We start from the raw sequence: 27,979 nt of genomic DNA, 5'->3' as shown, positions 1-27,979 counted from the left end.
TTTTCCAAATCCTGCTGAGACATAAGTCCTTTAATCCTTGATATATTCTTCAGGTGATAGTAGGCTGACTTTGAAATTGTCTTAATGTGGCTGTTGAAGTTCAGGTCTGAGTCCATGACGACACCAAGATTTCTGGCTTGGTTTGTAGTTTTTATCATTATCGACTGAAGATGAGTGCTGACTTTTAATTGTTCTTCCTCGGCTCCAAAAACAATTACTTCAGTTTTATCTTTGTTTAATTGAAGTTACCTGTTCCTCCAACCTGTTACCTGTTTCTACCTGTCAGTTAGCTGTTCCTACAACCCGTTACTTGTTTCTACCTGTCAGTTAGCTGTTCCTACAATCCGTTACCTGTTTCTACCTGCCAGTTAGCTGTTCCTACAACCCGTTACCTGTTTCTACCTGTCAGTTACCTGTTCCTACAACCTGTTACCTGTTTCTACCTGTCAGTTAGCTGTTCCTACAACCTGTTACCTGTTTCTACCTGTCAGTTACCTGTTTCTACCTGTCAGTTAGCTGTTCCTACAACCTGTTACCTGTTCCTACAATCCGTTACCTGTTTCTACCTGTCAGTTACCTGTTCCTATAACCTGTTACCTGTTCCTACAATCCGTTACCTGTTTCTACCTGTCAGTTACCTGTTCCTATAACCTGTTACCTGTTCCTACAATCCGTTACCTGTTTCTACCTGTCAGTTAGCTGTTCCTACAACCTGTTACCTGTTTCTACCTGCCAGTTACCTGTTCCTACAATCCGTTACCTGTTTCTACCTGTCAGTTACCTGTTCCTACAACCCGTTACCTGTTTCTACCTGTCAGTTAGCTGTTCCTACAACCCGTTACCTGTTTCTACCTGTCAGTTACCTGTTCCTACAACCTGTTACCTGTTTGTACTTGTCAGTTACCTGTTCCTACAACCTGTTACCTGTTTGTACTTGTCAGTTACCTGTTCCTACAATCCGTTACTTGTTTCTACCTGTCAGTTACCTGTTCCTACAACCTGTTACCTGTTTCTACCTGTCAGTTACCTGTTCCTACAATCCGTTACTTGTTTCTACCTGTCAGTTACCTGTTCCTACAATCCGTTACTTGTTTCTACCTGCCAGTTACCTGTTCCTACAATCCGTTACTTGTTTCTACCTGCCAGTTACCTGTTCCTACAACCTGTTACCTGTTTCTACCTGTCAGTTACCTGTTCCTACAATCCGTTACTTGTTTCTACCTGTCAGTTACCTGTTCCTACAACCTGTTACCTGTTTCTACCTGTCAGTTACCTGTTCCTACAATCCGTTACTTGTTTCTACCTGCCAGTTACCTGTTCCTACAACCCGTTACGTGTTTCTACCTGTCAGTTACCTGATCATCGTGAGTAATTTGGGTTTAATAGATGTGATAAATAGAGGACACTCTCTGAACCTGTATGCTGTATGTTGTCTTTTCATCCTAACTGACAGAGAACAGTAAATGTGTTTTGTTGAAGGCAGCGACAGTAGAGAACAGTTACCTGTTTCTACCTGTCAGTTACCTGTTCCTACAACCCGTTACCTGTTTCTACCTGTCAGTTAGCTGTTCCTACAACCCGTTACCTGTTTCTACCTGTCAGTTACCTGTTCCTACAACCTGTTACCTGTTTGTACTTGTCAGTTACCTGTTCCTACAACCTGTTACCTGTTTCTACCTGTCAGTTACCTGTTCCTACAACCTGTTACCTGTTTCTACCTGTCAGTTACCTGTTCCTACAATCCGTTACTTGTTTCTACCTGTCAGTTACCTGTTCCTACAATCCGTTACTTGTTTCTACCTGCCAGTTACCTGTTCCTACAATCCGTTACCTGTTTCTACCTGTCAGTTAGCTGTTCCTACAACCTGTTACCTGTTTCTACCTGTCAGTTACCTGTTCCTACAATCCGTTACTTGTTTCTACCTGCCAGTTACCTGTTCCTACAATCCGTTACCTGTTTCTACCTGTCAGTTACCTGATCATCGTGAGTAATTTGGGTTTAATAGATGTGATAAATAGAGGACACTCTCTGAACCTGTATGCTGTATGTTGTCTTTTCATCCTAACTGACAGAGAACAGTAAATGTGTTTTGTTGAAGGCAGCGACAGTAGAGAACAGTAAATGTGTTCTATTTAAGGTGGTCTCAGTAGATTTCTGTTCTGTGTGGGTTCAATAGAGGATTGTGGAATTTGTTCAGATCTATTTGAAGTTCGTCTCTCTGCAGCAGAGATCCTGAGAGGATTCATTCATGAGTTGGTTCAGCTGTCTGACCGTAAATGGACGGGATAGGGTCTTTGTGTGACGAGTATTTAAACCCTCACAGAGGAATCTGCTCTGCTATCTCTTCTCTTCTTCTCAGCATTCATCCATTCATCCTTTACTCTCTGATTATACTCTGTCTTTATTTTCTTTCTATCAGTTTTTGTGTCAATCTGTCCATCATGGCCCCGAAGAAACCAGAACAAAAGAAGGAAACAATGAAAGTTTCTCCAGAAGCAGAAGCTGCTAAAGAACCAGATTTTGACCCACACAGCATCAAGGTTTGTATGTCTGTCTGTCAGTTCTGCAATGCTAACCACATTAAATATTATTATGTAGTAAACGTAACCATCAGCTGACAGCTGTAAACTTATTTAGAAATGTGCAGTGCAGAGTAGAAAGGGATACATACATGTGTAAGTAAAAGTACCTTGAGGAAGTAAAGAACTGCGTATTCAAGTTCTAACAGAAATGTCAACTTGTGTTGGTACAAAGAAGGTTGAAAATGTTTCTTGAGTGTATTTGATGTTACAGATGAATTATTAATGCATTTGAGGTTGTAAGGGGCAAATGATTCCAGTATTCTGTTTTATTTTTCAGATTGATTTTGGCCCTGATCAGATTGAGGGTAAAGCTGCACGCACACACACGTTTGTACTTCTATACTTGTGAGGATCATCACTGACATAATGAATCCCTGAGACAGACACGATGTGTACTGACCCCGATCGTAACGTTGTCATGTGTGTGTAGAGTTTAAAGAAGCATTCCAGCTGTTTGACAGGACGCCACAGAACCAGCTGAAGATCTCCTTCTCTCAGTGTGGAGACGTGATGAGAGCTCTGGGACAGAATCCAAGCAACGCTGAGGTCCTCCGAGTGCTGGGACGACCCAAACCTGAGGGTACACACACACACACACACACACATACTCACACTCACACACTCTGTGTGTTATGGGTGTGTAAATAGGTAGAGGTCTGTCTGCAATGAGGTGATGAGTAAAGTTTTAGTTCAGTAGTCAGCGCAGTCGTCTCTGATCTGGGAGACTCCAGTTCCAGACCCGGTGTGGGGACGTCGTCCTTCATAAGATAGTTTATTCATGAACACTTATTTCAACACTTTAATTTTCTAAAATTAAAAGCGTAATAACAACAAAAACAGAATTTTTACGCCTATTTCGACTTTTATTCGAATACAAATACAAATATAAATTTGTTCCTTTAACAAATATATACAAATACAAATACTGGGCTCTCTGCACATCCCTAGTATATATATACATATATGACAAGAAAAATGACAATAATACATATGTTGCTGTTAAAAGCTTATGAGTACACAAGATTACAATAAGTTGTATTTATATACATCTCAAAGAGTCCGTCTGCCGTGTCTTCTCATCTTCTTCCATAGACATGGACGGTAACCTGGTGGACTTTGAGACCTTCCTGCCCATGCTGCAACATGTGGCTCAGTCCAAAGACAAGGTAAGATAAAAGCTTTAACTTCACACGGCTCAGTGGTTAAGGGTCAAAGGTCACGGAGTAAATGTGTTGGTGGAAATATTCATTCCTCGAACATGTTTAGTCATGACTTATGTTTACTGTCCAGATGAAATTTTAAAGGTTCACTTTTAAAATATCAGAAGTTAGCTGGTAGCAGATTGTTGACACGTTGTCATTTTCTACACAAACATGAATATATCTGTTGATCAATATTATCACAACAACAGTGTAAACCCTCTTGGTTTCGCCCATGCTGGCCCTCACTTCCCCAGGCCCCTTTCTACTGAACTTTCCAGTCTCTGCCCTTCTCCACCTGTCCACCAGATGTCCTCAGCCTCTCCCACTAGTCCCAGTTACCTGACTCCCACATACACCTGCTCACCTCTTCTTACTGCCAAGTCATGCTGACATATTTAGCTGCTCGGGTTCATTCACTCCTTGCTGTCTTTGTGTTCCTGTCACCTAAACCTGACATCTGCTGCCAGTTTATGACCTTCCTGCCTGCCTCAGCGCTCTGGATGTGTTAGTTAGTTAGGACTTCCTCCTGCTGCCTGACTGGAATCCAGTTTTACTGAATATTTATGGAGCAAAGTGTCTTTTTTATCAGTTCTGTCCTCTATGCTGTTACTCGCTAATATTTACTAATTGCAATACTTACAATATTATTGCAATGTAGAATTGATAAAAATGTATGTTGAAGCATCTGTAAGTAAAGATGATTGAAAGAACCAATTTCAGTTGAAAACCAGCGTTGTGATGACATTTCTGTGCTGTGAGGACATTTTGGCTGGTCCTCAAACTTCAAAGGCCTATTTGAGGGTTTAAAGTTAAGGTTAGAATTTGGTTCAGGCTCAGTTTAGGGTTAGGGGCTGGGAACACATCATGTCAATGAGTGTCCTCACAAGGATATAAAGACAAACATGTGTGTGTGTGTGTGTGAACAGGGGACGTATGAGGACTTTGTGGAAGGTCTGCGGGTTTTTGATAAGGAAGGAAATGGGACGGTGATGGGAGCTGAGCTGAGACACGTACTGGTCACTTTGGGTACGATGACTTTTATTTGTGTTCATGTTTGAGAACCTTTTGAAGTTAAATTAGCTGAAAATATGTTTATGAAAGTTTATCCACAGTGAGCATGCTCAGAGGTTTTTCTGTTATCAGGGGAGAGGATGACGGAGGGAGAAGTGGACCAGCTGTTGGCAGGACAGGAAGATGCTAATGGCTGTATAAACTATGAAGGTAACATCCATACTGAAACACACCGAAAGCAAAATAAAATAATATGAATGTAAAATAATACTGAATGAAGCTGTGCATTTGTTTTCCAGCTTTTGTGAAGCACATCATGGCTGGCTGAAACAACAGGTAAATGTGTTCATTAGTTTTTATACGAAAAACAGAATCAATAGAATCATGATACTGTCGTATGAACGCAGTCTGTCTGTCTTTCAGGTTGGGTCCTGTGTTCAGAGAGAAGTGCCTGCAGGTTTCTGCTCTGATGTTACAAATCCTCATGTTCAATAAAAATGTACAAATTCCTGCTGAACTTCCAGTGTTTCAACTGTCGCTGTAACGGTTCAGAGTAAGAGTTGCTTGGTTCAGGGTTCAGGGTTCAGGGTTCAGGGTTCAGGTCAGGGTTCAGGTTCAGGGTTCAGGGTTAGGGTTCAGGGTTCAGAGTTAGGGTTCAGGGTTCAGGGTTCAGGGTTCAGGGTTCAGGGTTCATGTTCAGGGTTCAGGGTTCAGGGTTCAGGGTTCAGGTTCAGGTTCAGGGTTCAGGGTTCAGGTTCAGGTCCAGGGTTCAGGTTCAGGGTTCAGGGTTCAGGGTTCAGGGTTAGGGTCCAGGGTTCAGGTTCAGGGTTCAGGGTTCAGGTTCAGGTTCAGGTTCAGGTTCAGGGTTCAGGGTTCAGGTTCAGGGTTCAGGGTCAGGGTTCAGGTTCAGGTTCAGGTTCAGGGTTCAGGGTTCAGGTCCAGGGTTCAGGTTCAGGGTTCAGGGTTCAGAGTTCAGGGTTCAGGGTTCAGGTTCAGGTCCAGGGTTCAGGGTTCAGGGTTCAGGTTCAAGGTTCAGGGTTCAGGGTTCAGGTTCAGGGTTCAGGGTTCAGAGGTAGGGTTCAGGGTTCAGGGTTCAGGGTTAGGGTTCAGGGTTCAGGTTCAGGTTTAGGGTTCAGGGTTCAGGGTTCAGGTTCAGGGTTCAGGGTTCAGGGTTCAGGTTCAGGGTTCAGGTTCAGGGTTCAGGGTTCAGGGTTCAGGTTCAGGTTCAGGTTCAGGGTTCAGGTCAGGGTTCAGGTTCAGGGTTCAGGGTTCAGGGTTCAGGGTTCAGGTCCAGGGTTCAGGTTCAGGGTTCAGGGTTCAGAGTTCAGGGTTCAGGGTTCAGGGTTAGGGTTCAGGGTTCAAGGTTCAGGGTTCAGGTTCAGGTCCAGGGTTCAGGGTTCAGGGTTCAGGTTCAAGGTTCAGGGTTCAGGGTTCAGGTTCAGGGTTCAGGGTTCAGAGGTAGGGTTCAGGGTTCAGGGTTCAGGGTTCAGGGTTAGGGTTCAGGGTTCAGGTTCAGGTTCAGGTTCAGGGTTCAGGTTCAGGGTTCAGATTTAGGGTTCAGGGTTCAGGGTTCAAGTTCAGGGTTCAGGTTCAGGGTTCAGGGTTCAGGGTTCAGGTTCAGGTTCAGGGTCAGACAGATCACAGGAAGTAGAATCTGAACATGAGCGTAACTCAAACTCATAAGAACCAGATCTGCTCTCAATACGCTCTTCTCTCAAAATGCAGAAAGATGTTCAAACAAAAACACAAGATACACGAACACGCTGATACGTTTATATCAGATATATATATATATATGATATATATATATCAGATATATATATATATCAGATATATATATATATCTGATATATATATATCATATATATATATATATATCAGATAAATGTACGTTTATATCACATAAATGTATCACTGGAACTCAGGATGAGAACCGTCAGCCGCATCATACCGACTCAGCATTTGCTGAAGTGTTTAGTGATTTTTATTCATCTTTGTATTCCTCAAAATCATTGTGAGGATAAAAAGAAAGATTTCTTCTAACATATGAGACTCCCAAAGGTCTTCGAGGAAGTCAGGAATAAATGTGATATGGATGTTACTAGTAAAGAGGTTGAAGAGGTGATATGTACCTCGGCATCTGGAGAGGCTTGTGGACCAGATGGTCTATCTATTAAACCTTTAAAGGTATTTTCTCCTCCCTCCTGACAAGAATGTTTCAACACTCTTCATCAATCAACAAACGTCCCCGATCACTGCAGCTGCTACTAATGTATTACTGCAGCAAAACAAAGGAACTCTACCTTCCTCAATTTTTTTTGTTATTTACAATTAAGTAGTTATGTCCAATCCAATATATGAGTGGTATGAACATGAATAATTTGGAAAAGATACAACTGAAAACTTCTTATTTAAAGAAGAAAGTTATATGTTATGTTAACATCCCTGCTATCAACAGTAAAACATCCTGGGGGGAAGATTTTGGGTCCCATCTTGATGATGTGATGTGGTGAAACAAATCATCAAACATCCTATGAGACCCAATATAATATAAACCATAGACTATATACAAAATTTGGTTTATAATATTAATGACTGTATCTGTTGATCTTCTTGCGTTTCTATTCCATGTGGTTATTTATCTATTCTTCCTTTATCTCGAGTCTCAGTTTCAAACTATGTGTTGCTGTTTTTTACATGGTCACTTGATGGCGCTGTTGCCTTGTTGGAGAATTACTCCTGAATTGTTCAATAAAGTTTGGAAGAAACATTTTGTTGAGATGACTGTGTATTACACCGTTAGATGCTGAAACAAATCTCAGATTTAACAAACTTCTCTTTTAATAATCCAGAATTTACAAAAGCCTCCAAAAGTCTCAGATAAAATGAACATCTGGTCGATTTCACACATTTATTGCAGGTGAAACATTTAAACCAAACCCAGAGGAAGTCAAACCCCAAACAGGACTGAAAACTGCAGCCTGTCTTCTTCAGCGAACATACAGGCTGCTGCTGTTTAAGTGTTTGTTCCTTCATCGCCGCCAGCAGTTCAGCTGCTTCTGAAAAGTTTTATTTATATCATTTAAATATAACCACGTGCTCTTGAGCCTTCGTCACAATAAGTTGTTTGTCTTTATTTAATCTATATTTCTTGTTGCTGACTTGTTGCAGACTCACCTTCATCCTACACGACACACTCCTGACCCCTAACCCCTGACCCCTAACCCCTAACCCCTAACCCCCCCCTCCTCGTGCCTAGACGTGACCAGGTGGGTGTGTGGTGCAGATACTGCACGCTCGCTGCAGCTGCATCGGACTCCAGAAAGTGAAACAGGAAACAGAAAATGAGACTGACGTCAACAGATTGAGCCTTCAGAATAAAAGTTGATGATTGTAACATGAGCTATTTTACACATTTAGACACACACACACACACACACACACACACACACACACACACACACACAAACACACACACACACACACACACACACACACACACACACACACACACACACAAACACACACACACACAAACACACAAACACACACACACACACAAACACACACACACACACACACACACAAACACACAAACACACACACACACACACACACATTGATCTCTACGATTCTGTTGGCAAAGCGACACGATGCCAGCTTTTATTTTGTCGTCACTTTCTGTGGTGTTTGGAAAATGAAAGCGGAGGGACTTACACACACACACACACACACACACTAGACACCAGTTTGATTAGTGATCAGATCTGTGACTGTGAACATTTACATATTTAATAAATACTGAATAAAATAATCAATAACAACAGCAGATAGAAACCAGAGCAGATATGAGTCTCATCTGTTGTTTGAATGGAAGAATGTGAACATAATGAATTATAGAGAAAGTGTTATTTAAACCTGCCTTCTACCTTTAAACTCATGTTGTTATTACAATCAGTCAAAGCTTAAATGTCAATTAGCTGCTTCTTGAAGAACGTCCTTCCTTTGTTTCACCAACATTTGTTGTATTTTATCCTGCTGTTGCTGTTGTCTTGGTTTTATTAAACTGTCGGTTCTGTTTGTGCTGCGTAACATGTGATCAAGGTCTAAAGACACATAAACAAACAAATAAACATATAAATATATAAATATATAAAGAAAGAAAGAAAGAAAGAAAGAAGGAAAGAACTTTCTCTGCTGTGTGGAAAGTGAGAGTTGAAACATGGCGGGAATTTCTGTCTTTCTGTTTTCTGTTTCCTGTCTGCAATAAAAGTCGAGAGCTGCAGCATGTCGGACACACTGAGACGCATCCTACTCTTCTTCATCATCTTCATCAGACACTGAGACATACAGCTCTCCGCAGCATCATCTTCATCATGTTGTTCGTGTTCTTCGTCCTCTGCAGCGCCCTGACGCCGGCTCTCTGCTGTGATTGGCTCGATCAACGGTTTAGTCACGTGAACAACAAATGTCTGACTCACCTGAAGCTCATGGTGAGTACTGACACCAGGTCCTGGAGGAGTTTCAAGGGTCCTGGAGAAAGAGTTAAAGGTCCTGGAGGAAGGGTTAGAGGTCCTGGAGGAAGGGTTAGAGGTCCTGGAGGAAGTTTTAGAGGTCCTGGATGAAGGGTTAGAGGTCCTGGAGGAAGTTTTAGAGGTCCTGGATGAAGGGTTAGAGGTCCTGGAGGAAGAGTTAGAGGTCCTGGAGGAAAGGTTAGAGGTCCTGGAGGAAAGGTTAGAGGTCCTGGAGGAAGGGATAGAGGTCCTGGAGGAAAGGTTAGAGGTCCTGGAGGAAGGGATAGAGGTCCTGGAGGAAGGGTTAGAGGTCCTGGAGGAAGAGTTAGAGGTCCTGGAGGAAAGGTTACAGGTCCTGGAGGAAGGGATAGAGGTCCTGGATGAAGGGATAGAGGTCCTGGATGAAGGGTTAGAGGTCCTGGAGGAAGAGTTAGAGGTCCTGGAGGAAAGGTTAGAGGTCCTGGAGGAAGGGATAGAGGTCCTGGAGGAAGGGATAGAGGTCCTGGAGGAAGGGTTAGAGGTCCTGGAGGAAGGGTTAGAGGTCCTGGAGGAAGGGTTAGAGGTCCTGGTCTTGTTGTATGAGCTAACATTGGTTTTGTCTGTTTTGCTAAAGTCAGTCTTACTGTTTAGTTAGTTGTGTTGTTAGTGTGTTGTTAGTTGTGTTGTTAGTGTGTTGTTAGTGTGTTGTTAGTGTGTTGTTAGTGTGTTGTTAGTGTGTAGTTAGTTGTGTTGTTAGTGTGTTGTTAGTGTGTTGTTAGTGTGTTGTTAGTTGTGTTGTTAGTGTGTTGTTAGTTGTGTTGTTAGTGTGTTGTTAGTGTGTTGTTAGTGTGTTGTTAGTTGTGTTGTTAGTGTGTAGTTAGTTGTGTTGTTAGTGTGTTGTTAGTGTGTTGTTAGTGTGTTGTTAGTGTGTTGTTAGTGTGTTGTTAGTGTGTTGTTAGTTGTGTTGTTAGTGTGTAGTTAGTTGTGTTGTTAGTGTGTTGTTAGTGTGTAGTTAGTTGTGTTGTTAGTGTGTTGTTAGTGTGTTGTTAGTTGTGTTGTTAGTGTGTTTTCATCTTTAGTGCTAGGAAGCTTTTGTTTTAATTAAATCAGCAAAGATTCACTAACACATAAAATCGTTGTATATTTATTGGTGTTTGTGTTTAACACACAGCTGAGTCACTGTGCTGATGTTTCAGGGCGATCCGCTGACTGAGGAGGAGAGTCCAGTTCCCTTTCCATACGATCTCTACCAAAGCACGAGGAACACACAGGTACTGTCACACACACTGACTGCTTCACCTGTATGTTACTATTCACACATTAACATACAAACATCTAAACACAACTTTTTTCTTCATTGACATAAAACAATCACAAGTTCTTCTTCCACAACATAATATATAAAATATGAAAATATTCATCTCAAAGTTTGATGATTAACCTCCAGTTGTTGCATAAATAGCACAAATACCAGAAACCTTTACATAATCCCTCGATGTCACAGTTATTAAACAGCTGATCCACCAGAATAATGTGGTTTTGGAACCAAGATTCAAAAAAAGACGGACTTGTGTTCATAAATATGTCCTTATTGTTTCATGTGAAATTTGTAGTAAACAAACAAACTGTTACGCTGATGACACTCTGCTCTGTCAGCCAATCAGAGAGCCAGGATTCACAGCTGTCTGTCTCTGTCCAGGTGTTGGAGTCCCAGCTGTTGTTCATCAGAGACAGTCTGAAGCTTATTTCTGATCTCTATCACCACGGCAACCGCTCCTCCGCTGCCTGGAATACCAACGAGGAGACCAACTTCCTGATCACCATCGACAGACAGAACGAGGAGCTCAACAAATGCGTGAGTACTCAAATACTTACAAAAATACTTTAAACACTTTAACTCCTGTCAGCAGTTTGACTTCACCTGAAGCTTTAAGTGAGACTGTCAGAGTTTCAGCTTCAGGTTTTACTGCAGAATTAAACTGGGAACTGTTTTTGTTTTCAGGTTTCGATTGAAAAACCAGTTAAAGTCCTGCTGAGAAAATACTACAAGAGACTGGAAAAAAGCGCTCTGCACCGTACGGTAAGTACAAGTCCTGATGTAGTACTGTGTGTACTGACTGTAGTACTGAGTGTACTGACTGTAGTACTGAGTGTACTGACTGTAGTACTGAGTGTACTGACTGTAGTACTGTGTGTACTGACTGTAGTACTGAGTGTACTGACTGTAGTACTGTGTGTACTGACTGTAGTACTGTGTGTACTGACTGTAGTACTGAGTGTACTGACTGTAGTACTGTGTGTACTAACTGTAGTATTGTGTGTACTGAGTGTACTAACTGTAGTACTGTGTACTGCATACAGGGGGGCGGTACTGCGTACTGGGAGCTGATCAGGATGGAAACTAAACGGCACCTGGACCAGTTGGAGATGCTGGTCTCCATCATCACCAGCAGGAGGCGCTCTGCAGCGTCTCCACACTAACTGTCTGTTTCATGTTCATCATGTTTCTCTGTGAGAACACTGATATTTTATTTATTTATTTGTTTATTTATTTACTTTATTTACTATTTATTTACTATTTATTGTCTTCTGACAGTTTTGTATTTAAAGACATTTTGTATGATTTTACTTGAAAACATAAAACTGGAAACATTTTACAAACTGACACAATAAAGATGTTTTTTGCAGCTCTGTTTAATATGTTTTTAATGTTTAGTGATCAAAGCACGTTGCAGCAGTCGGGTGATGCGTATTCATGTTAGATGATGTCTGGAGTGATCATCACACTGCAGTGAGCTCTCTGACAGGTGACATCATTCTCTAACTAGCCAGTCTCAGCCAATCAGACAGCAGATACTCTGCAGCTCCAACATCATCACTGTTTATCAGGTTCCATGATGCTGATGGTACAAACAACATGTGTTGGACAGAAAAAACATCCTGAGGATTTATCTGTTCTTCGAGTCTGACCAATAGTGGAGCTGCTCATATAAAGTCTGTCCTAAGGGTGGCGCTGGAGGAAAGATGGTGGAGTCATGAACATCTGGGGGTTGATCTCATGTATGTATAATACGAGCTGGATACGCCTCCGCCGCTCAGCCTTGCAGCCAGTTTCTCCCAGTGGTCGCTGGTGGTATTACAGTGAAAACCTCCCAGCAGCCCAAACAGCATTTTCTCCATAGACCTCCATTAGACTGGCAGACTGGATCATCTTATAATTACAGCTGTCTTATATTAAAGCAGGTTCAGGCCTTAATATAAAATGGTGCGATAAAAAACAAAGCGCTGAAAGACTGTCCATCAGTCAGGTGAATCATCCTGAACTTCTGTGAATCCAAAAAGCTAAAAGAAAACTCATTGAATCAGGAATAAAAAGTCCTCAGACAGTATTCTGTATATGCAGACACTGAAGACAGTCATAAGTTTCTCACTTCAAGGTGAAGTCAGTGACTTTCAATAAGCTGTTCCTCAGTCTTTGACCTTCCTGTTTTTCTAACCACAACCAGAGTGACATTTTATCTCAGCAGCTGCAGACAAACAGAAAGAGAAACTAAATGAGATTTGAAAGTGAGCGTGGGAATGAACTCTTGTCTCTCTCATGGTGTTCTGATTGTAAGATTAACTGAGTCTGAGATTGTCAATTTTAGAGACCCTTTCACACTGTCACTACAACACATATTTTCCTTTAAACCCACACATACCCACAGTGGGCCTGCATGGGCATGTTTGCTGAGTCAGGGATGAATTGAATTTGAAATCCCGGATTTTAAGCTTTGCAATTGGCTGACTGGAAGAGATCAGTTTCCCCCATTGGTAGGAGCAGGAAAGTTAATCATTAAATAGAAAAGAATAGGCCAAAAAAAAAAAACTAAGAAAAAAAACTTGTTCAGAGAATGGAGTCCGATGCTGGGGTGAGAAACTGGAGTCTGGATCTTGTAGTGATGATTGAATCGGGCCGGTCCAGATTTGAAAAGTTCCCATTGGAAGAGAGCTGCTGGTTTAGGCTTTCCTTGTTTGATCCTTAACTCATGACCCTACATGTCTGAAGTTTCACTCCTATTGTTCTGAATCACATCTTCAGACTAGCAAAATGCAAGCTTTCCACCTGCATGGCAGAAAGCAAGATTTATTTATTTTATTGTATTTATTTTTTGGGACAGTGTGCAGTTTTTAACATTAAAGATGCACTGCACTGGAGTTAGCTCAAAGCTAATTTACATCCGCAGTCCCCCGACAATCAAAACATTCAACAGCACAACAACAAACAGTACAAAGCAAAAAACACACAGAACACAAAATACAAAATACAAAATACAAAGTTACACTCAACAGCACATCACATACACCCACAATGTCAATGAATAATTAATAATGTAAACTGTAAAGCAAGACTACCTGCACTGAGGAGACGACCATAGATGGAGTTTAGATTCTGCAGTAGAACTGCAGCTCTTCATATCATCAGGTAGGACGTTCACTGAGTTGTGGCTTCACAGAGGAAGCTGACTGTCCAAATGCAGTGTGATGAAATGGTCCAATCTTGTATGGAGGATATTCTGGAGGATCTAATAGAACTTACTGAGCGAGTGAAGACGAAGTCACATAGTGGAGGAGGACAAAGATAAAAACAAGAAGAAACCAGCAGCCAGCACAAAGTCAGCCTAGAGTCTCAGATAAGAAGACTCTGTTTTAACGTTTTGGTCTGCCTGCCCAGAAGGTGCATCCTGGGGGAGCAGAGTCAGCCCCCTCCTGTCTATGGACAGGCAGGTACAGTTCCTGAATGTGGTTATTCTTTTAATCAAAGTAAAGAACATTTAACAATTGCATGATTCCCAATTTTACATCTTTGATAGTATCTTTAGTGTTCTGAGAGTGAAACAAGCAGCATGGTACTAAACATGATGATAGTGTTATCAAGGATGATGGAATTATGTTGGTGGTATATTTCTTGGCTAAAGACAGTGGAATAAAAGTCTAACTAAAGCTCGTAATAACACACATATGATATACACACATCATCAACACATCACATCAACATACAATATTAATTGTCCTTAGACAAGACTACATTTCAGAGTGTGTGTGTGTGTGTGTGTGTTTGTTCTGGTAAATGTCTGTGAGTGTCTATATTTCACTGGAGAATGACATGTTAGCAGCAAGTTCAATCAATCAATCAATCAATTTTTATTTATATAGCGCCAAATCACAACAAAAGTCATCTCAGGGCACTTTTCACATAGAGCAGGTCAAGACCGAACTCTTTAATTTACAGAGACCCAACAATTCCCCCATGAGCAGCAGCAGGAAAAACTCCCCTTTAACGGGTAGAAACCTCAAGCAGACCCCGGCTCTTGGTGGGCGGCCATCTGCTTTGACCGGTTGGGTTGAGAGAGAGAAAGAGAGAGGGAGAAAGAGGGGCGGGGGGGGGGGGGGGGGGAGACAGAAGAACAACAATCATAACAATAACAATAAGTATAAGCAGCAACAGCCAGGGAAGGACACCAACAGGACTGCAAAGACTCGGCCCAGAACCCAGGGGTTCCTGTGAGATGAGAAAGCACAAAAAACTCCGGAGAAGAAGCAAAGTTAGTGACATGCATTGATGTTACATGAATGCATACAGATGGAGAGGAGGAGGAGGAGAGAGGAGCTCAGTGCATCATGGGAAGTCCCCCAGCAGTCTAGGCCTATAGCAGCATAACTAAGGGCTGATCCAAGGCGAGCCTGGTCGGCCCTAACTATAAGCTTTATCAAAAAGGAAAGTTTTAAGCCTACTCTTAAACATAGAGAGGGTGTCTGCACCCCGGACCCCATCTGGAAGATGGTTCCACAGGAGAGGAGCCTGATAGCTGAAGGCTCTGCCTCCCATTCTACTTTTAAAGACTGTAGGGACCACCAGTAAGCTGCATACTGGGAGCACAGTGTTCTAGTGGGATAATACGGTACTATGAGCTCTTCAAGATATGATGGTGTCTGACCATTAAGGGCTTTGTAAGTTAGGAGAAGGATTTTAAATTCTATTCTAAATTTAACAGGAAGCCAATGTAGCGAAGCTAAAATGGGAGAAATGTGATCTCTTTTTCTAGTTTTAGTCAGAACACGTGCAGCTGCGTTCTGGACCAGCTGGAGAGTCTTTAGAGACTTGTTAGAGCAGCCTGATAATAAGGAATTGCAATAATCCAGCCTAGAAGTAACAAATGCGTGAACTAGTTTTTCTGCATCTTTTAGGGACAGGATGTGATTTTTGTGATATTACGTAAGTGAAAAAAGGCAGTCCTTGAGATTTGATTTATGTGGGAGTTAAAGGACATATCCTGATCAAAGATAACTCCCAGATTCCTTACGGTGGTGCTGGAGGCCAGGGTAATGCCATCCAGAGTAGCTTTATCATTAGATAATGTGTTTCTAAGGTGTTTAGGGCCAAACACAATAACTTCAGTTTTATCTGAATTTAGTAGCAGAAAATTGCAGGTCATCCAGGTCTTTATGTCGTTAAGGCATGTTTGGAGTTTGTTTAACTGATTGGTTTCATCAGGCTTCATTGATAAATATAATTGGGTATCATCTGCATAACAATGAAAATCTAACTTTTGCCTTCATGGAGGATTCATCATTAACATGTACAAACTGAAATCGGTCTGATTAATAGGACTTAAACCAGCTTAATGCAGTTCCTTTAATGCCAATTAAATGTTTCAGTCTCTGCAAAAGGATTTGATGGTCAATTGTGTCGAATGCAGCACTAAGATCTAACAGGACAAGTATAGAGACAAATCCTTTGTCTGATGCAGTTAGGAGGTCATTAGTGACTTTCACCAGTGCTGTCTCTGTGCTATGATGCCTCTAAATCCTGACTGAAAATCCTCAAATAAACTATTGTTATGTAGAAAGTCACATAACTGATTAGAGACTGCTTTCTCAAGGATCTTAGAGAGAAATGGAAGGTTAGATATAGGTCTATAATTGGCTAAAACACCTGAATCAAGAGTAGGCTTCTTAAGAAGAGGTTTAATTACAGCTACTTTAAAAGTAGAATGGGAGGCAGAGCCTTCAGCTATCAGGCTCCTCTTCTGTGGAACCATCTTCCAGATTGGGTCCGGGGTGCAGACACCCTCTCTATGTTTAAGAGTAGGCTTAAAACTTTCCTTTTTGATAAAGCTTATAGTTAGGGCCGACCAGGCTCGCCTTGGATCAGCCCTTAGTTATGCTGCTATAGGCCTAGACTGCTGGGGGACTTCCCATGATGCACTGAGCTCCTCTCTCCTCCTCCTCCTCTCCATCTGTATGCATTCATGTAACATCAATGCATGTCACTAACTTTGCTTCTTCCCCGGAGTTTTTTGTGCTTTCTCATCTCACAGGAACCTTCACAGTCCTGATGGCATCCTTCCCTGGCTATTGATGCTAATGCTTGTTGTTATTGTTATGATTGTTGTTATTCTGTCTCCCCTCCCCCTTTCCCTCTTTCTCTCTCTCTCTCAACCCAACCGGTCAAGGCAGATGGCGTCCACCAAGAGCCGGGTTCTGCTTGAGGTTTCTACCTGTTAAAGGTAGTACACTACACTCACAATACCTTTTTCTATATTTTTGATATTTGTTTCACAAAGTATAAACGGGGGAAAAATCCATGTATTAGTCAAGTAGGTATGGTCATATGTATGTATATATTTGGCGGCAGGGCTTTGAGGGGAACACTATGATATTCATATGGACATCATGGTCATCATGTGGAAGGGAAAGTTCTGTAGAGCTTTGTCTAGGTCTGTTAGAAGGAATCTGTAAACAACTAAAGGTGCCTCCCAAGGGCATCAATATACACCAGTGACTTTCCTTTGTCTTGTCAGAATTCTTCACGGAGACTCTGCGGACTCTCTGTGCCTGCAACATATGTTCTGTTTGAATTAAAGAGACGCTTGACTTCAACCAACCTCAGTCTATTTGGTAATTATTACCTGTCAAACACTGATAAAGTTAATATCAAATCTGTGTTTAAGCAGTGTCTTGTGTCTCTGTGTCTTGGAAATGTTGGGGGATTTTCACAGTTAAACATTAACAGCACAATACTTAGATCACAGTGGTTTCACTATGACTTACAGGTGTAATACTTTAATATGTGATTCTGAAACAGCCAATAGAAAGACAGGAAAACTGTTTCCTCCTCTCTTCTGGTATAAATATGTAAACCTGAACACTGAATGTCAGACGAGACTTTTCTGAACACAACTAAGAAGGTAAGACGACAAATTTAAATGTTCACTTTCTACATTATTTCTCCAAAAACATTTACTTTGCTATATTGCAAATGATATTTTAGTAATCCCAGAATCAGTTTTCATGAATGTTGTTATCTGGTGGAGTTTGAGGTCAATTGATCAATCAATCAGTCAAGTGCGCACTGCACACTTCTGGTATCTTCATGGCCAGGTGCACCAGCGCAAATGTGACACACTTGGATTAGAGATCAGACAGATAATTATCATATATTATAAATGGTGAATAACAGGCTGTGACATTGTAGCCAATCACATTTGCTACTTTCATCCCCTGTAAACACAGAGCTTTCTCCATCATGACGCACTGATAGTTTGTCCCGTGGTGAGTTTACTGTAGAGGTGAACTGCTGGGAGGAGACGCAAGGAGAGTTGTTGGTGTTTGTGTGGGATCTGATGAGGTGGAGATGAAATATAAGCTGAGACAGAATCTTTTAGTAAAACATAGTTTATGTTGATAACCAGCTGCACTGATTGTCTAATTATTTTTACGTTTACAAACAGATTTGTAAAATGCAAATCAAAGGTGCCTTTATTAAGGTAACATTGATTAATTACTTTGTGTGATTAATTTTATCATTCTTTTAATTTACACAATTTACACAGGATTCACGTTTTACTTTGCTGTTAATATTCTTTTTATTTTATCCTTAGTTGTGTCACACCTTATAAAGTTGGTTTGGATATAAGCTACAAACTATGATGACATTTCTGAGACATCACTGCTGACAATGATTTACAGTCCATGTGATGCATGTAGGAGTAAAGTCATATTAAACCAAGAATACAATCAATCTGATTAAAAAACAAGAATATGTATCGTTCTGGGTTGTTTCAGTTACTTGTTGGTTGCAAAGATGGTAGTATATTTTCTATTAAAACCGAACACATTGTCGCATTGCCAAATCCTCAAAGACTTTATTGTCAATGTAATGGAAAAAGTAGCACAGGTGTAAATCGATGATGATGGAAAAAACACCAAGTAATGAAAAATAATAATATTAAACCTCAGCAATTAAACCTCCCACAAATCTATTTGGGTTAAATGCAGTCAGGTAGTAGTGCATCATTGGGACAATTCCAGTGCTATCGATGTGATATGGTCTCCTATTGACTATACTAATAAGCACAAATTTTGCATTCTTGAGGCAATTTGCATATATTTCATGACACCATTTCAGAAATCACCTACTCACTAAAGAATCCTCTCTGCTTTAACAAAAGGTGATCTTTCCTTTGAAGTAGTTGCCTGTGTTTTGTGTATATGTTAACTTTATCTTGTGGCTTATGTTTTTATTGTTTGTATGTTTTATGTTCTTTTAGCTTTTATTCTTGTGAAGCACTTTGTGAATTTTCTTTCTGTGAAAGGTGCTATACTAAATAAACTTATAATATAAATTAGATTTATGTTAATATAAATAAAAGTATTATTATTAGTAGTAGTTCTATCTCCTACAACAATGTTGAGTCATTAAGTACCATTAAGATGGTCTTGATGTCCACTATAATTGACATTCATAAAAGGACTATTATTTCAAAACACAAATATCATATAATTTAACTGCTCTCAAAACTAAATATATTATTCCTGACAAGTTAATAAACAAGAACAAATATGATTATCATAGTTTAAAAAAACACTAGATAAACAATATTTAATTTACCTCTCCTCTCTCCATAAAATGTGCTTACTGCTATGTTCTCAGCATCCCAGCCTATAACATGACATGTCACTGGAAAGCCCAAGATGTCCTCTTTACAATACAGCAGGGACTAATAGAGTAGCTAAAAAGAGTAAAATGATTTTGAACAAAATGTCCAGTACAGAGGACACAAGTCAATGGGCTGAGTCTCAGGATGACAGAACAAAGGGTCTGCAGGATTCTTATCATGACCCAGAAAACAAATATAATCTGATGTATATTTTAGATGACAGAACTTGTTCTACAAGATGCGTCTGTGTTAATGTGCTGAGATGAGAAGAAACCTGCAGTCTGTGATGTCAGACACTTTATCATTTTAAGAGTTTAACAAACAACTGATGCTTTCATTCTACTGCTGTGGACGACCTCAAAATCAACATCACTGCTTCTCTGTTCAGACTTAAAATGTCATGTCTACATCTTCTGACCTGAAAGTTGATGATGTCTGTCTCTCCGGTTCAGATGAAGTTGAAGAAAAAATCCTTACATTTTTTATTTATACAGCACTTTTCAAAACATGGTTTCAACGTTCTTTACAAAAGACCAAAAAACCAAAACAACACTGATAGAAAAATCCATGTATTAGTCAAGTAGGTATGGTCATATGTATGTATATATTTGGCGGCAGGGCTTTGAGGGGAACACTATGATATTCATATGGACATCATGGTCATCATGTGGAAGGGAAAGCTCTGTAGAGCTTTGTCTAGGTCTGTTAGAAGTAATCTGGATGCACAATGGATGCACGATACTTATCGCTGATCATTAAAAAAAAAAAAAAAAAACAGCTCATAGAAAGACTGCATGCTCTTACTTTGAAATGCGGCAATGATGTCGTCCGCAGGCAATCATATGCTATCTGTGATAGGATTTTTTTTGCAATATTTACGCACAATAATCAATCATTAATAATTTGTGAATTATTAATTATTTTTCCAGAAATTTCAATTTTTGAAATTTTGACTTCTCTTGTGCTCTGCCAAGCATATCCAGTGTGGTTGTGTATTGTATACAGTGTGCACTAGTGGTTGTGTTAGCAGAGAGTTGTTAGCATTTTGCATGCTAGTTGTTTAGCCCCCTAACACAGTAACCAGCTATTACTCACCAGAGGTACTGAAACCACCTCACTAACATACTAACAGGATAGGTTGTAGAGTAATTAGCATAGACACTAACTGGTTGTTACTCACCTAGGTGCTAGAGTCACTATTAGGGTCCTGTCAGGACAAGATAGGTTGCAGTTTTGAGTAACCAACTATGTAAGTCACAAGTCTGCCTCTCCCCTGTGCATTTGTGCAGCATTAGCAGTTTTGTATCACACATTGTTAGAGCTGTCATATACTGTGTATTTACTACTAGCAAAATGAGTCACTAGGCACCCCACGTGGCCGGAGCCGTAGCTCCGCAGAGGCCAGACGACCAAGCACAGCAGAGCCAGCTGCAGCACAGCTACCAGGCTGTACTGGAGGAGAACCGCAGGCTGCATGAAGACCGCCTACACTCAGGTACTGAGATACTCTGGTTATAGGATGCCAACAGAACCCTGCGCGCACAGATCCAGTCTCTTCAGAGGAGAGTAGAGGACAGTCACAAAGAAGGCCAGACTGGACAGACGAGCACCGCTGCTGACATGGCCACCCAGGAACCACGTGACATTCCTGACCTCAAAGAGGTCCCTCCTCCCGGCACAACCAGCCGAAGCATGCCCCAAGAAGCCCTACAGGTAAAGGAGCAGATGACCCCAGTCCACCAGGAGATGAAACCTAGTAGCCTAGCGACCCCTGGTGATGCAGTCTCCGACCTCAACAGTCCAGATGACTGCCAAGTGTCTCCATCAGCCCACCCAATGAACACAGGTGCCCCTCACTCTGATGGTGCACCCCCCTCAATCCTCAGCCACACCTCCTTGTCCCTCACAAGCGAAGTTGAATGCTTTGACTCAGATAGTCAAGATTCACACATCGACAACTATCTCCAGGAAGTCGAACACCACCAGGGTGAGTCACCTCACCTCCCACACCCTGCTAGAGGGCAGGAAGACGACGCCAGAATCCTCGCCAGAACGGGACCTCCCAGGCACCAACCACCTCGCCGGCGGGGTGGGAAACAAAACAGGGGTGATGACCAGAACTTCCTCCTGACTGGACTTTTCCAGCCAATTCTACTCCCTGGATGCATGGAGCAGCCTCCACATTGAAGGGGGGTGGAGCCACCGTGGTAGTGTCCCTGACAGTGAAGCGTAGTGTACTGTACCCACAACCCCAGTATGCACTTACGCAGTAACGCTTACTACCACTCCATCCATTGCCATGGTCACTGTCAGTTTGCAGTTTGTTTTCTCCATAATCTTTGTATGCCTTAGATTATATCAGGTTTGAAGTCAGGTGTAACATAGGTGTGTAGGTAAGTCTTTAGATCTGCTTCTACTGCTGCTATGCAACCTTCACAGACACATCTGACATATAGTCTTGGCATTTCACTTCAACTCCAGGTACGACTAGGATTCACACATCTCTTACAGGTACATTCAACACACACAGGCCAGACTGGACTCCCTCCTTCCCGTTCAGCACACCAGTCTGCACCATTCCACTGGCGGACTCCAACCTCTTTCATTAGTGAGCTTATTAACCGAACCACCTTTCCTTTTTCCTTTTATTTATTTCATGACCTTTATCTGCTGTGAAGGACACAAGTGATTGGAAAATGTGTTCCAGAGATTTCCTTTGAGAGATGCTGAAAGAAGGCAGTTGTGGTTAATAACAATAAATGTTTGCATCTCAGTGGAAGAGAAAATGTCCGAAAATCAGGTGACGTCACCAGCTGACAACAGCTTTGCTAGTTAAATAACTTAAACATATTAAATTCTATTCTATTCTGTTCTGTTCTGTTCTATTCTATGATGCACAGGCACAAAAGTAGGCCCATGGTGTCTGCTGATATGTGAATTTTTAATCAATACCAAATCTGTCTCATGTTCTGTGTTGCTGTACAGGTTGAAGACATCATGGGAAACACTCATCGCCAGTGCAGCATTGAGGTTGAGAATAAGACCTCCAAGTACACCCTGTGTAACCCACGGTGAGTACATAGTTCAGGTTCTCCCAGTCTGTCTTTTCTTACATTATTTGACCCCATAGACCCTCTCCTAATAATCCTGGGGATATCAGAATCAATATCAACATTGAGTAAATCACAACAACAATTTCTTTCTTATTGTTTCATTTTCTTTCTTTTGAACTGGAATAAAGAATTTGTTCCCACAGTTAATTGAACTGAAATAGTGTACAATGTGCTGTACATGTGTATATAACCAAAAATAATGTCCAACACCAGTCCCTTGATGGGCATTGACGGGTCAAGTAATCATTAAAATGAGATGTTACAGTTTAAAATCAGTGCATATATTAATAAAGCAAGAGCAGCAACCATCAATGACAACAGACAAAACATATCACATAACATTTTAGCATGAACAAATAATGACTAGTTGGTGTCATGATAACTGGACTTGACTGTTGTAGGAAACATTTTAAAATCCAGAACCTGCTTTGAACTGGCAGGTCGGGAATTTCAGAGGGTTGTGCCTTTAATGGAGAACGCAGTTGATCAAAGGAAGTCTGACAGTGTCTAATTCTAGTTTCCTTCTGGTGTATTTCGGGTGTTAGTGGCAGTATAGTGACGTCTAGTCATGAAAGTGTTGAGGATGGGTGGAGCTAGATGGTGGAGACATTTAAATGTAAGTGTGAGGTTGGAGTAATTAATAAAATGATCAAAACTGAGAAAATTATACTTTTTAGAATATTGTAATGATGAAATCTCAGGTATTTCTTGAACTTTGATAGCTTGGTTAGAAAGGTTTGTTAGTGGTTTAATGCCTGAGACCAAGAGGTTATGCAGTATGAGAGATGTGAAAATATCATTTCATGTATAGATAATAGAGTTGTATGAAATGGTAATCAGTGTCTGATTTGCCTAAAGGTTTGAAGATTCTACCTAACTTTATTATGTTTGTCAAATCTTAGCTGAGGGTCCAAAACAATTCCAAGATACTTAAACTCCTGAACTGTCTCTCGTTCACTGTGTTTTATCCTCACTTGTAAAGTGTTTGTGATTGTGATTTTTCTGGCTGAGAAGCACATAGAGACAGTTTTTCAAACATTCAGTGTTTGGCAGGAAGTGTCAATGTGCCACCTTGCCCGAGCAGTCTGTTAGTTTGGCTGCAGCAACAGTAGGTGTTTTTGCTGCCACAAATAAAACTGTATCATCAGCATACACTTGTAGCCCAATTCAGAGATGTCATTGACTTTATATTGTGTTAAAAAAATTGTTTTGCTTTGGGTCTGGTTAAAGGTTTATTTTTTCTCTTTTAATGGAGCTAAACTAGCAGTTTCCCTCTGCCTCCAGCTCCACACATTATGTCTGTATTGAACACTCAAAAATGAATCTATCTGTTGTCTTTTAGTCACTAAAATGTTTCTCTTGTTTCTGTGACCAGTTGGTACACTTACAGTGGATTCTGTAAAACACCTTTTCCACCAACGCTTGACCCCTCTAAATCTGGCAGCGCTCTGTTCATCAAGACTCCTGGCGCAGCCTGTGGATCTGTTGGAGTCTTCACCTACGATCTCCTGAATGGATCCACAAATCAAAACGATGGAAAAATAGCTGTCATGTTCTCTAATCCTTTTGATTTCAACCTGTACTCTAACTCGTATGCAGTGGGAGTCTTTGACATGGCCAAAAAATGTGATTGTGGTCTTTATAAGGAGATGTATTACGATGCAGAGAGAAAGTTTGTCAGAGGTAAAGCTGCAGACGGCAGTCTGACTCATGAAAGTAAACTTAATACCATCACAGCCACCATGTCAGACAGTTACCAACCTGACATCAAGGTGCAAGTTCTCAAAATTCCCCGAGATGCCTTTGAATAGGCATAGCGGGGCTTTTAAATGTAAAATAACCAGTTAAACAAAGACTTAATATGTTTTAGAAAGTGTGTCCTGATTTAGTTCCAAAGCTGTCAGAGTGCACGTTATTTTAAACCACAGAGAACAGAACATGAAGACAATCAGCAACGTTGTTGAGATGATGAACTGTGACGTTACGTAATGTTTGTTTATTCTTTATACTTTTGATAAAATGTGCATTAAATGGGTATTTAAATGTTCTTACATTATAAATTTGGCTGCAACATAGAACTCAGGTGTTTCTCATCATTTGAAAACATTAACACACATATAATCTGTAACTGGGATTATAACTCACTGGAAATCATCCAAAATTCCCCCGAAACATTTCCTACCTGCTGCAAACCTGTCGGGCCTGATTCTGTCTGCTCTCAAGATTTATTTTCTAGTTTATTCTCACCTTTTTCTCCATGCACTCAATCAATCAATCTATCAATCAGTCAATCAATCCCAGTTGGCCCAGTACGACAGAAAGTGTAGTTTAAATCAAATAAATGAATCTACTCAAATGTTGATATCATCAAACACATTTTATCTTTTACTGAACTGATTTTTTAAATCTAAAAACTAAAAAACATGCTGCAGTGACTGGTTCAATACTGGTTAACTGACTGTCACCATTCCCACTCTTTCCAAATGGTTCAGGTCCTTCTGTGTCTGTGACTATCTCTACATGTACAACGTGCCTGTTCTCAGTCACTCAGTCTGTAAGACAAATAAAATCTGAACATGAACGACATGGTCTGAAGTGTGTTTGTTAAATTGACAAAATGCAAATTCAACATCAATGCCAAATGTACAAACTAAGCTAACAATGGAACAAACATATGATAGTGGTCAGTGTTAAATTAAAAAGAGAAAACATGAAATAGACAGTCGCATGAATAAAATTAATAAAATATATGACTGACCTGATCCAGACCACCTGAGAGGTCTGGATGGTTCATAACGTAGCAGCAGATCAGAGATGTATTTTGGCCCTAAACCAGTGCTTTAAAATCAGTTGTTTGACAGACAGGAAGTCAGTGTAAAGATCTGAGAACTGGACTGATATGATCCACTTTCTTGGTCTTAGTGAGGACTCGAGCAGCAGCGTCTGGATCAGCTGCAGCTGTCTGATGGATTGTTTAGGGAGACCTGTGAAGACGGGGTTACAGTAGTCGAGTCTACTGAAGATAAATGCAGGACCAGTTTTTCCAAATCCTGCTGGGACAGAGTAGGGAAATGGTCAATTCGCCACTTTGGAAACTCTCCTCCTGCTGACTGTGCTATTTGGCTGGGAGAGGTTTTCAAATGTAAACATCAAGGCAAGTTTATTTGTACAGCACATTTCAACAACAAGGCAATTCAAAGTGATTTACATAGAGCATAAAAGGCATTAAAACAGAATATAAAAGCAACACAAATAAAACATATATTTAAATACAATTACAAAGTGTTAAATTTGGAAATAAAAAGAAGCTAAAAAGGAATAAGACAGATAATACAGGAGAATAATAGTAACAGTGCAGTGTAAAATATTAACCCTCAAATTTGGTTTAATAAAAGGCGGCAAACAGAAAAGTCTTCAGCTGTGATTTAAAAGAACTGAGAGTTGCAGCAGACCTGCAGTTTTCTGGGAGTTTGTCCAGATATGTGGAGCATAAAAACTGAACGCTGCTTCTCCATGCTTAGTTTTGACTCTGGAGACAGAGAGCAGACCTGATCCAGACCACCTGAGAGGTCTAGATGGTTCATAACGTAGCAGCAGATCAGAGATGTATTTTGGCCCTAAACCATTCAGTGCTTTAAAATCAGTTGTTTGACAGACAGGAAGTCAGTGTAAAGATCTGAGAACTGGACTGATATGATCCACTTTCTTGGTCTTAGTGAGGACTCGAGCAGCAGCGTCTGGATCAGCTGCAGCTGTCTGATGGATTGTTTAGGGAGACCTGTGAAGACGGCGTTACAGTAGTCGAGTCTACTGAAGATAAATGCAGGACCAGTTTTTCCAAATCCTGCTGAGACATAAGTCCTTTAATCCTTGATATATTCTTCAGGTGATAGTAGGCTGACTTTGAAATTGTCTTAATGTGGCTGTTGAAGTTCAGGTCTGAGTCCATGACGACACCAAGATTTCTGGCTTGATTTGTAGTTTTTATCATTATCAATCAATCAATCAATCAATCTTTATTTATATAGCGCCATATCACAACAGAATTCATCTCAAGGCACTTTTCACATAGAGCAGGTCAAGACCGTACTCTTTAATTTACAGAGACCCAACAATTCCCCCATGAGCAAGCACTTGGCGACAGCGGTAAGGAAAAACTCCCCTTTAACGGGTAGAAACCTCAAGCAGACCCCGGCTCTTGGTGGGCGGCCATCTGCTTTGACCGGTTGGGTTGAGAGAGAGAAAGAGAGAGGGGAAGGGGGAGGGGGGACAGAAGAAAAACAATCACAACAACAAACAACAACAAGCACAAGCAGCAACAGCCAGGGAAGGATGCCATCAGGACTGTGAAGGACCACGAAGGTTCGGCCCGGGAGTCAGGTTTTTCTGTGAGATGAGAAAGCACAAAAAACTCCGGGGAAGAAGCAAAGTTAGTGACATGCATTGATGTTACATGAATGCATACAGATGGAGAGGAGGAGGAGGAGAGAAGAGCTCAGTGCATCATGGGAAGTCCCCCAGCAGTCTAGGCCTATAGCAGCATAACTAAGGGCTGATCCAAGGCGAGCCTGGTCGGCCCTAACTATAAGCTTTATCAAAAAGGAAAGTTTTAAGCCTACTCTTAAACATAGAGAGGGTGTCTGCACCCCGGACCCAATCTGGAAGATGGTTCCATAGAAGAGGAGCCTGATAGCTGAAGGCTCTGCCTCCCATTCTACTTTTAAAGACTGTAGGAACCACCAGTAAAAAGACAATTACATCTGATTGACAAGAGCCGTGACACTGTTTACATAAAAGTTGGTAAACTCTTCAAGTAAAGGCGTGGACTGCCCGTCCACCTCAAGGTGTAATTATCGACTGAAGATGAGTGCTGACTTTTAATTGTTCTTCCTCGGCTCCAAAAACAATTACTTCAGTTTTATCTTTGTTTAATTGAAGTTACCTGTTCCTCCAACCTGTTACCTGTTTCTACCTGTCAGTTACCTGTTCCTACAACCCGTTACTTGTTTCTACCTGTCAGTTACCTGTTCCTCCAACCTGTTACCTGTTTCTACCTGTCAGTTACCTGTTCCTACAACCCGTTACCTGTTTCTACCTGTCAGTTACCTGTTCCTACAACCCGTTACTTGTTTCTACCTGTCAGTTACCTGTTCCTACAACCCGTTACCTGTTTCTACCTGTCAGTTACCTGTTCCTACAACCCGTTACCTGTTTCTACCTGTCAGTTACCTGTTCCTACAACCCGTTACTTGTTTCTACCTGTCAGTTACCTGTTCCTACAACCCGTTACTTGTTTCTACCTGCCAGTTACCTGTTCCTACAACCCGTTACCTGTTTCTACCTGTCAGTTACCTGTTCCTACAACCCGTTACCTGTTTCTACCTGTCAGTTACCTGTTCCTACAACCCGTTACTTGTTTCTACCTGTCAGTTACCTGTTCCTACAACCCGTTACTTGTTTCTACCTGCCAGTTACCTGTTCCTACAATCCGTTACTTGTTTCTACCTGCCAGTTACCTGATCATCGAGAGTAATTTGGGGTTAATAGATGTGATAAATAGAGGACACTCTCTGAACCTGTATGCTGTATGTTGT

The 27,979-nt window shown here is 41.1% G+C and overlaps 3 protein-coding genes and 1 long non-coding RNA gene across 16 annotated transcripts; 3 read left to right on the top strand and 1 right to left on the bottom strand.

Annotated features, from left to right (window-relative positions):
* Window positions 1-173: 173 nt before the first annotated feature.
* Window positions 174-27,979, bottom strand: LOC122966929. Of its 13 annotated transcripts, none has more exons than XR_006398489.1 (6): window positions 27,328-27,979; window positions 1,771-1,893; window positions 1,525-1,708; window positions 946-1,355; window positions 537-883; window positions 174-433 (listed from the first exon to the last, which is right to left on the bottom strand). It is a non-coding gene; the product is annotated as an uncharacterized LOC122966929 (long non-coding RNA). The 13 variants fall into 13 exon arrangements; XR_006398487.1 differs by having other exon boundaries at window positions 1,525-1,893; window positions 27,328-27,860; window positions 27,902-27,979; XR_006398490.1 differs by having other exon boundaries at window positions 1,525-1,893; window positions 27,328-27,757; window positions 27,861-27,880.
* On the top strand, window positions 1,995-5,306 carry LOC122966923 (myosin light polypeptide 6-like). The gene is made up of 8 exons (XM_044331274.1): window positions 1,995-2,541; window positions 2,861-2,888; window positions 3,014-3,163; window positions 3,676-3,749; window positions 4,712-4,811; window positions 4,929-5,006; window positions 5,096-5,132; window positions 5,220-5,306. The coding sequence occupies exons 1-7, from the start codon at window positions 2,278-2,280 to the stop codon at window positions 5,122-5,124; spliced, it is 723 nt and encodes a 240-aa protein (XP_044187209.1). The 5' UTR covers window positions 1,995-2,277; the 3' UTR covers window positions 5,125-5,132; window positions 5,220-5,306.
* On the top strand, window positions 8,546-11,870 carry LOC122966926 (interferon a3-like). The gene is made up of 5 exons (XM_044331277.1): window positions 8,546-9,289; window positions 10,486-10,560; window positions 10,989-11,144; window positions 11,292-11,369; window positions 11,651-11,870. Exons 1-5 carry the CDS (start codon window positions 9,173-9,175, stop codon window positions 11,768-11,770), a joined length of 546 nt encoding a protein of 181 aa, XP_044187212.1. The 5' UTR covers window positions 8,546-9,172; the 3' UTR covers window positions 11,771-11,870.
* On the top strand, window positions 16,969-24,312 carry LOC122966925 (DELTA-thalatoxin-Avl1a-like). Its single transcript, XM_044331276.1, has 3 exons — window positions 16,969-17,520; window positions 22,258-22,343; window positions 23,761-24,312. The coding sequence occupies exons 1-3, from the start codon at window positions 17,485-17,487 to the stop codon at window positions 24,194-24,196; spliced, it is 558 nt and encodes a 185-aa protein (XP_044187211.1). The 5' UTR covers window positions 16,969-17,484; the 3' UTR covers window positions 24,197-24,312.

This window comes from Thunnus albacares, chromosome 17 (assembly GCF_914725855.1).
Source record: "Thunnus albacares chromosome 17, fThuAlb1.1, whole genome shotgun sequence".
NCBI classification, from domain to species: Eukaryota; Metazoa; Chordata; class Actinopteri; order Scombriformes; family Scombridae; genus Thunnus; species Thunnus albacares.
Note: the sequence above shows the minus strand (reverse complement) of the source record. Positions and strands in the feature narration are given on the sequence as shown.